This window comes from Capricornis sumatraensis, chromosome 14 (assembly GCF_032405125.1).
Source record: "Capricornis sumatraensis isolate serow.1 chromosome 14, serow.2, whole genome shotgun sequence".
In the NCBI taxonomy this organism is placed as follows: domain Eukaryota; kingdom Metazoa; phylum Chordata; class Mammalia; order Artiodactyla; family Bovidae; genus Capricornis; species Capricornis sumatraensis.
Genome location: NC_091082.1, coordinates 61,939,973 through 61,949,679, shown reverse-complemented (window position 1 = coordinate 61,949,679; position 9,707 = coordinate 61,939,973). Strand labels below are relative to the sequence as shown.

Below are 9,707 nucleotides of genomic sequence, written 5' to 3'. Positions count from 1 at the left end.
CAGTATTTTTGCCTGGAGAATTCCCATTGACAGAGGAGCCTGGCGGGCTACAGTCCATAGGATCGCATAGAGTTAGTCACGACTGAGCACCTAAGCACAGCACAGCTACATGCAACACAGATGATTCTTAAAAACATTAACTGTATTGAGGAAAAGAAATCAGACTCAGATGAATATAGGGTATAGGATTCCATTTATGGAAAGCATGGAATTTATTATAACTAAATTGACTATAAACCATTTCATTTATTTTAAATGTAATTTTTCATGTTTGTGTTACACTTTATAATATGAAGTTTTTTTAAAATGGAATTATACAGAACACGTAGCTCTCCTGTGTTTTGATTGGAAGGACATCCCATCTTACTGGCTTAAGCCCTACTCAAACTACAGTTCTGCCAAATAGAAGTTTGTTCTGTTCTATCTACCATGCCCTTTCCTTGCCACATGCTTTGTTTCAATATGGAACAAATAGTTTCCTGGAATTCCTCTACTGTAGTTTCAAGATCATTGGAAAACACTTTCTCTGAATTGCCTGCTTGAAATCGAATGTCTACTTGTGGCAAGCAAGACTACTAAAAAAGAAGAACTAAAGAGCCTCTTGATGAGTGAAAGAGGAGAGTGAAAAAGTTGGCTTAAAACTCAACATTCAAATAACAAAGATCATGGCATCCGGTCCCATCACTTCATGGTAAATAGATGGGGAAACAATGGAAACAGTGACAGACTTTATTTTTGGGGGCTCCAAAATCACCACAGATGGTGACTGCAGCCATGAAATTAAAAGACACTTGCTCCTTGGAAGAAAAGCTATGACCAACCTAGATAGCATATTAAAAAGCAGAGACATTACTTTGCCAACAAAGGTCTATCTAGTCAAAGCTATGGTTTTGCCAGTAGTCATGTATGGATGTGAGAGTTGGACTATAAAGAAAGCTGAATGCCAAAGAATTGATGCTTTTGAACTGTGGTGTTGGAGAAGACTCTTGAGAGTCCCTTGGACTGCAAGGAGATCCAAACTAGTCAATCTTCAAGGAAATCAGTCCTGAATATTCACTAGAAGGACTGATGCTGAAGCTGAAACTTGGCCACCTGATACGAAGAACTGACTCATTGGAAAAGACCCTGATGCTGGGAAAGATTGAAGGCAAGAAGAGAAGAGGATGGAAGAGGATGAGATGGTTGGATGGCATCACCGACTCAATGGACATGAGTTTGAGCAAGCTCTGGGAGTTGGTGATGAACAGGGAAGCCTGGTGTACTGCAGTCCATGGGGGTGCAAAGAGTTGGACATGACTGAGAGGCTGAACTGAACTGAAAATAAGACTACAGTGTGGTGCTTCTTTAAAGTGAAGCCACTTAGTTGTGTCTGACTCTTTGTGATCCCATGGACTGTAGGCTACCAGACTCCTCCCTCCATGGGATTTTCCAGGCAAGAGTGCTGAAGTGGGCTGCCATTTCCTTCTCCAGGGGATCTTCCCAACCCAGGTATCGAACCTGGGTCTCCTGCATTGCAGACAGATGCTTTACCATCTGAGCCACCAGGGAAGCCTACTGATTCTTTAACTTAACCATACATTGCAAGGCATCTTCCTGTGTCAGCATTTTTTAACAGCTACAAGGTATTTCATCATATGATATGCCACAGTTTGTTGAGCCAGCCCTCCATTGGTAGATATCTAGATGGTTGGTTCTTGATTTTTTGGCTTAATGAATAAGCAAAGTCATTGTCTTTATCCCATTGGAGTGAGCTCTATTGGGAAGGAGCCCTGGTCTAGCCACTGATGCATTGTACTAATTCCAGGTCAGTGCTCTGAATGTAGCATATGCTTGATAGAATGACTGTGGAATGAATGAATGAAGATGACCTGAATGAATCATATTTATTAGCATTCTTCCTGGAAGTCCCTTAGGCAAAGGGGTAGACAGGCAATGAGTAGAGCCCAGTGGTAAAAGAACTGAATCAGAGTGGATTTAAATCTCAGGTCTCCACATGTGTGACTTGAGGTAGCTGCTTAGTCCCTCTTTACTTCAGTGTCCTCATCCATAGAATGGGTACAGTTATGGCACCTGCTTCATAGGACTCTTTGAGGGTTAAACAAGTGAGTACATGTAAAGGTCTCAGCATGGGCCTAGCACGTCAGCATTCATTAAATGGTAGAATGTGATAATCTCAGCTCATCTAGGTATAAAAATGCAACATGCATGATACCTCTTGGTAACCAGGAAGTTACATGACATGGAAACCAGGTCCTTCTGGCTCCTGCTTTTGTGGTGACTGCTGTTGGTTTGATTTGCTTTTTTAACATCAATTTTGCTTCTGAGGAATCAGCTGCCCCCTTAAGGAGAGTATTTATACTCACAGTCTATCACCATGGAGATTGTCAACAGTAGGGAATCCAAGATCACATCACCTCTTTCTGGAGGCTGAAAGTGGACTCTCAGGGCCTTTTAATCCTGCAAATTTAGCTGGGTGTCATCTACATTCTGACTGCTAAAAAGAAAAAAAGGCACCCCAAACTCAGCAGCTTCATAACATCTCCCACCCCGAAAACTTAAACTGTGTCAAGGCAAAGAAGCTTGGGACAAATGCAGTTTCTTACTGCCGTAAGTCCACAGTCATCCTCCACGCCAAGCTGGAAGATTGAGACCAAGTATTCAACAAGAGTGCTCACTGGAAACTGGACAGAAGAGAGGAGGAAGGTAAGAAAAAGAAGGTGGACAGAGGGCTCAGAAGGAGACCTGGCAGGGAGGATGAGTGAGGGCATTGTGTGCATATGTGCTCAGTCACTCAGTCATGTCCAACTCTCTGCCACCCCACGAATTGTAGCTCGCCAGGTTCCTCTGTCCATGGAATTTTCCAGGTAAGAATGGAGCGGGTTGCCATTTCCTACTCCAAGGGATCTTCCCGATTCAGAGATTGATCCCTTGTATCCTGCATTAGCAGGCAGAGTCTTTACCACTGTACCACCCGAGGGTATTATTATTTCTAAATCAAGGGCCACAAATACTTAGATCTTAAGAAGATGGCATTAGGAACTCTGTGCAGAGAGACTCCCTAACACAGAGGAGTTACATTCAAGCAGTCGTCTAAGTCCCCATTTATATCTTGAAAACATCATAGTACAGGTGTCAATAAGGTTGTGCCTTGAAGTTCTATAGTCAGTGGAGTGTTTCTAGGCATCCAATGTTCTCTGTTTCTAATTCAGCCGCATCTTGATTTGAATAACATCTGCTCTCCCTGGGTTGGTCCTTCCGGATGTATTACCTGCCAAGGCAGGCTTGACACTCCTTGTCTTGATGTCCAGGGATGAACTGCTGCTCTCTGGCACCTGTTCCACAACTTTGCCCTGCCTGTGCATTTCACCTTTCACTTTCAAACCAGAACAGGTGTGCTCTTGGTGTTCCCATGTATCTTAAAGACCATCTCAAAATACTTTGCCTAAATTGACCTGCATAAAATTGTGTATCTTCATTTGTGGCAATCAAGACCGGCCCACCTAAGTTTCTGCAGACATCTAGATATCTTCATATCTTCTTGGAAAATAGTCAAGGGAAAGAGGGTGCTGTAAGTGTGGGAAAGGTTAATAGTGACTTCTGAGAACTAGAAAAGGCTCTTTTCATGTGGGAACTTTAGCATTTGTCACCCTTCTGGTCAGACATGGCTTTTGGCCATTTTTATCTCTGACTGCACTTGTCTTTGTCTGTGGAGTAAGTGTGTGTGTGTGTAATCCAAGAGCAAGAAAGACTGGTTAAGCAATCCCATTGAGCTCCTGTATGCAGAGCAGTACCCGGGGAGATTATGGGCTGATCCTACACCGGCTGAGAGGAGATTGCATAAAGAAAGCAGAGTTGGAGCAATTTCAGAAAGATGGCAGACTAAGAAGTTCCAGGTCCCTTCTTTTCCCATGGAAACACTTGAAAAGCAACTATTAGCCTAATTGAAACAAATATATGGGAGCTCTGGAAAACAAAGGTCTATAGCAAAAAAAATCAAATGCCCATTTTAGAAAAAGCCACATTCAAAACGGTAGGAAACTCCATGGTGTTTTTACCTGCCCTCCCCTCATTCCTGCCCCAGCACAGCATGGTGCAGCATGGGAGAAGCACCAGTTCCCAGCTCCCAGTTCCCTCCCTGGAACACAGAGGGAGTGGAGCAACACTGTAACTTGTCTGGAGGCTGCCGGAGGGATTGGTCTCTGTTTTGCTAACTCAGAGCTCAAACAGGAAAAAGTGGGTAGTTCATATTTCAGGCTAGGAAGAGCTTGGAAGCAGCAGTGGTCAACAGTTAGTGAAAGCTGACAGGGGACTACAAACTTGCAGAGGTCTGGGGATAAGAAACTAGGGGTAGAGAAATGCAACAGAACATCTAAGACTCTGAAAAGAAACCAGAGAGAGGCTTCTTGGAAAAATAAAGGAATTTTAAAGCAGCTATGTATACAAGGAGAAATAAAAAGCACAGATACACACAGACACAGAGTCATAGGCAGGATGCATGCTCATGTTCAGAAAAGTCCGAAGAAGAATTAAAACCTTTATACCTGACTGACTCCAAGACTCAGAACATGCCCACTACTTAGTAGAGATCTTTCCTTGTGTGGAGCCAGTCTGCAAAGACCAGGAGAGATGGCTGTTTTTCTCTCAAGTGCTCAAAAAACAAACAAACAAACAGACAAACATAAGACTTAAAAATAAACAAGAAAATATGGTCCATTTGAAAAAAATTAAGTGGCAGAAACAGTCCCTGAAGAAACACAGGCAGCAGTAGTACCAGAGAAAAACTAAAAAACAAAACAACAACAACAAAAACTTGTCTTAAATATACTTAAAAAGCTAAAAGGAAATGTGGACAAAGAATTGAAGGAAATCAGGAAAATAATATATAAGCAAAATGAGAATATTAATGAAAGATAGAAATTCTAAAAAGGAATCAAACAGAAATGTGTGTGTGTATACTCAGTCATGTCTGACTCTTTGTGACCCCAGAGATTGTAACCCACCAGGCTCCTCTGTCCATGAAATTCTCCGGGCAAGAATACTGGAGGGGGTTGCCATTTCCTCTACCAGGTGATATTCCTGACCCAGGGATCAAAGCCACGTCTCCTGCATTTGCAGGCAGATTCTTTATCCCTGAGCCACCTGGGAAGCCCAAATAAAAAAATGGAATTGAAATATACAGTCACATTTATGAAAAAAAAAATTCACTAGAGACATTCAAAAGTGGGTTTGAACAGACAGAAGTAAGAATCAGAAAACTTGAAGATAGATTACTTGAAATTATTGAGCCTAGGTAGCAAAAAGAGGAATGAATGAAGAAACATGAGCAGAGGCCAAAGACTTGTGGGACACCCTCAAGTTGACCAATATGCTGACTATGGGATAAATTAAAAGAGAAAGGGGCAGAGAGATTATCTGAAGAAATAATGACTGAAAACTTCCCAGACTAGATATGGATCTACAAATCCCAGAAGCTCAGTGGAGACCAAATAAGTTAAATCCTCAGATACTCACACAGAGACAATTATAATCAATCTGTTGAAAGTCAAAGAAAAAGAGAGAATCTTCAAAACAGCAAGAGAAAAATGACTCATCGCATACAAGGGAGCCCTAATAAGAAAGATTATCATTAGATTTTTCAGCAGAAACTTTGGAGGTCAGAAAACAGTGGGGTGATATCTTTAAAGGGCTCAGTCCCCGCAAACCAAAACCTAAATAAAACCAAACCCCACCCTCCCAAAGCCCCATCCCACTACTGACTGAGAATAGCTCAGCCAACAAAACTTTCCTTCAAAAATGGAGATATAAAAACTTTCCCAGATAAACAGAAGCTGAGGGAGTTCATTACTGCTACATCTTCCCTACAGGAAGTGCTAATGGGAGTCCTTGAAGTTAGTATGGAGAAATACTAAACAGTAACTTGAAGTTATATGAAAATATAAAGACCCCTGGTAAAGATAAATGCACAAGTATAGACACCATCATTATTGTAATTTTGGTTTGTAATTCCATTATTTTCTACACAATTAAAAAACACAAAAGCATAAAATATTATAAATTCATGTTAATGGGTACACAGTATATCAACATGTAATTTGTGACATCAATAACACAAAACGAGGGAGGGCAAAGCTATATCAGAGTAGGTTTTTATTAATGAGTTAAGGCAAGATAGTATGAATTTAAAATAGATTGTTATGCAATTTGGATGGACATAGAGATTATCACACTGAGTGAAGTAAGTCACATAGAGAAATAATATATGACATCCCTTATATACAGAGTCTAAAAAGAAATGATGCAAATGAACTTACTTACAAAGCAGAAACAGACTCACAGACTTAGAGAATGAATTTATGGTTCCCTGTGGGGGAAGGGAGGGGAGAATGGATAATTAGGGAGCGTGGGATAAACGTGTACACACTGCTATATTTAAAATGAATAACCAACAAGGACCTACTATATAGCACAGGGAACTCTGCTCCAGGTTATGTGGCAGCCTGGATTGGAGGGGAGTTTGGGGGAGAATGGATACAAATGTATGGATGGTTGAGACCCTTTGCTGTCCACCTGAAACTATCACAATATTAATCAGCTATACTCCAGTATAAAATAAAAAGCTAAAAAATTAATTAAAAAATAAGATAGATCACTATAAATTTAAGATGTTATGTATAATTCCCATGATAACTATGAAGAAAATCTCTCTAAAATATACACAAGAGGAAATGAGAAAGAAAAATAGGTCACTACTAAAAATTAAATAAACACAAAGAAAAGTAGTAATGGCGAAAAGGAGGGACAAAAAGCCCAATAAGACAAAAAAGAAAACAAATAACAAAACGGTAAAAGTTAATAACAGTAATTACTTTCTTTCTTTTTTTTTTAGTAATTACTTTAAATGTAAATAGATTAAATGCTTATCAAAAGAGATTTGCAGAATGGGGAAAAAAAACAAGATTTTTTTTCATCCACCATCTATGAGACTGTGTTTAGATCTAAGGACATGCAAAAGTTGAAAATAAAAGACTACAAAAGGATACTCCCTGCAAATATCAACTCAAAGAGGGTGAGGTGGCACTGTACTAATTTCATAGAAAATGAAGTCTAAGTAAAAAAATGTTACAAGAGCCAAAGAAGGGCAGGGTATATAAAAGAAAGGATCACGAAGAAATAGAAAGTATGAATAGACATATAACCAGTAAGAAAATTTAATCAGTAATCAAAGAGCTCCCCAAAATAAAAGCTCAGGACTAGGTGGCTTCACTGGTGAATTCTACTTAGTTTTTAACTACTTTACCAGAGGGCTTCCCTGGTAGCTCAGAGACCAAGTTCTGCCTGCAGGAGACCCTGGTTGCATTTCTGGGTCAGAAAGATCTGCTGGAGAAGGGATAGGCTACCCACTCCAGTATTCTTGGGCTTCTCTGGTGGTTCAGCTGGTAAAGAATCCATCTGCAATGTGGGAGACCTGGGTTTGATCCCTGGGTTGGGAAGATCCTCTGGAGAAGGAAACAGCTACCCACTCCAGTATTCTGGCCTGGAGAATTCCATGGACTGTATAGTCCATGGGGTCACAAAGAGCTGGACACAACTGAGTGACTTCCACTTCACCTTAACATAATAAAGACCGTATATGAAAAGCCCAGCAACAATCATACCCATGCAAAGGAATGAAGTTGGACACCTACCTCACACCATATTCAAAAATTAATTCAAAATGAATCAAAGACCTATACGTAAGGTCTTTAGGTCTATATGTAAGACCTAAAATTATAAAACTCTTAGAAGAAAACAGGAGAAAAGCTACATGACATTAAATTTGGCACTGATTTCTTGGACATGACACCCTTAATATAGGGAACAAGAGAAAAAATAGATAAACTGGACTTCACCAAAATTAAAAACTTTATGTATGAAAGAATTTATTATCAAGAGTGAAAGCAGGCTCTTGCAGAGACATATTTGCCTATTTATATTCTTAACAGCATTATTCACAGGAACTGGAAGGTAGAAGTAATTCAGTGAGGAATGGATAAGCAAAATAGAGCATATACATACAATAGAATATTACTCAATCTTTAAGAGAAAGGAAATTATGAAACATGCTACCATGTAGATAAACCTTGAAGACACTAAGTTAAGTGCAATGTTCGGTTCAGTTCAGTTGCTCAATCATATCTGACTCTGCCACCCCATGGACTGCCGCACACCAGGCCTCCCTGTCCATCACCAACTCCTGGAATTTACTCAAACTTACGTCCATTGAGGCGCTGATGCCATCCAAAAACCTCATCCTCTGATGTCCCCTTCTCCTTCTGCCTTCAATCTTTCCCAGCATCAGGGTCTTTTCAAATGAGTCAGCTCTTTGCATCAGGTGGCCAAAGTATTGGAGTTTCAGCTTCAACATCGGTCCTTCCAATGAATATTCAAGATTGATTTCCCATAGGATGGACAGGTTGGATCTCCTTGCAGTCCAATGGACTGTCAAGAGACTTCTCCAACACCACAGTTCAAAAGCATCAATTCTTTGGTGCTCAGCTTTCTTCACAGTCCAAATCTCACATCCATTCATGACCACTGGATGTTAAACCATAGCCTTGACTAGACAGACCTTTGTTGGCAAAGCAATGTCTCTGCTTTTTAATATGCTGTCTAGGTTGGTCATAACTTTTATTCCAAGGAGCAAGTGTCTTTTAATTTCATGGCTGCAGTCACCATCTTCAGCAATTTTGGAGCCCCCGCAAAATAGTCTCTTACTGTTTTGACTGTTTCCCCATCTATTTGCCATGAAGTGATGAGACCAGAAGCCATGATCTTAGTTAGTTTCCGGAATGTTGAGCTTTAAGCCAACTTTTTCACTCCCCTCTTTCACTTTCATCAAGAGGCTTTTTAGCTCCTCTTCACTTTCTGCCATAAGGGTGGTGTCATCTGAATATCTGAGGTTATTGATATTTCCTCTGGCAATCTTGATTCCAGCTTGTGCTTCATCCAGCCCAGCATTTTTCATGATGTACTCTGCCTGTAAGTTAAAGAAGCAGGATGACAATATATAGCCTTGATGTCCTCCTTTTCCTATTTGGAACCAGTCTGTTGTTCATATCCAGTTCTAAATGTTGCTTCCTGACCTGCATAACAGGTTTCTCAAGAGGCAGGTCAGGTGGTCTGGTAGTTCCATCTCTTTCTGAATTTTCCAGTTTGTTGTGACCCACAAGTCAAAGGCTTTGGCAGAGTCAAAAAGCAGAAATACATATTTTTCTGGAATTCTCTTGCTTTTTTGATGATCCAGTGGATGTTGGCAGTTTGATCTCTGGTTCCAAGCTGCTAGAACCAGCTTGAACATCTGGAAGTTCACAGTTCACGTACTGTTGAAACACGGCTTGGAAAATTTTGAGCATTACTTGACTAGTGTGTGAGATGAGTGCAACTGTGTGGTAGTTTGAACATTCTTTGGCATTGCCTTTCTTTGGGATTGAAATGAAAACTGACCTTTTCCAGTCCTGTGGCCACTGCTGAGTTTTCCAAATTTGCTGACATAATGAGTGAAGCACTTTCACAGCATCATCTTTTAGGATTTGAAATAGCTCAACTGGAATTCCATCACCTCCACTAGCCTTGTTGGTAGTGATTCTTCCTAAGGCCCACTTGACTTCACATTCCAGGATGTCTGGCTCTAGGTGAGTGATCACACCATTGTGATTATCTGGGTCGTG

General features: G+C 40.5%; 1 protein-coding gene across 1 annotated transcript in view; it reads left to right on the top strand.

The window, feature by feature from the left end:
* Positions 1–2,589: 2,589 nt before the first annotated feature.
* The window catches only part of CFAP107 (cilia and flagella associated protein 107), a 30,588-nt gene continuing 23,470 nt past the window's right edge, over positions 2,590–9,707 (top strand). The window contains exon 1 of the mRNA XM_068986641.1: positions 2,590–2,703. Within this exon, the coding sequence (XP_068842742.1) occupies positions 2,590–2,703 (114 nt within the window). The remainder of the gene's footprint in view (positions 2,704–9,707) is intronic.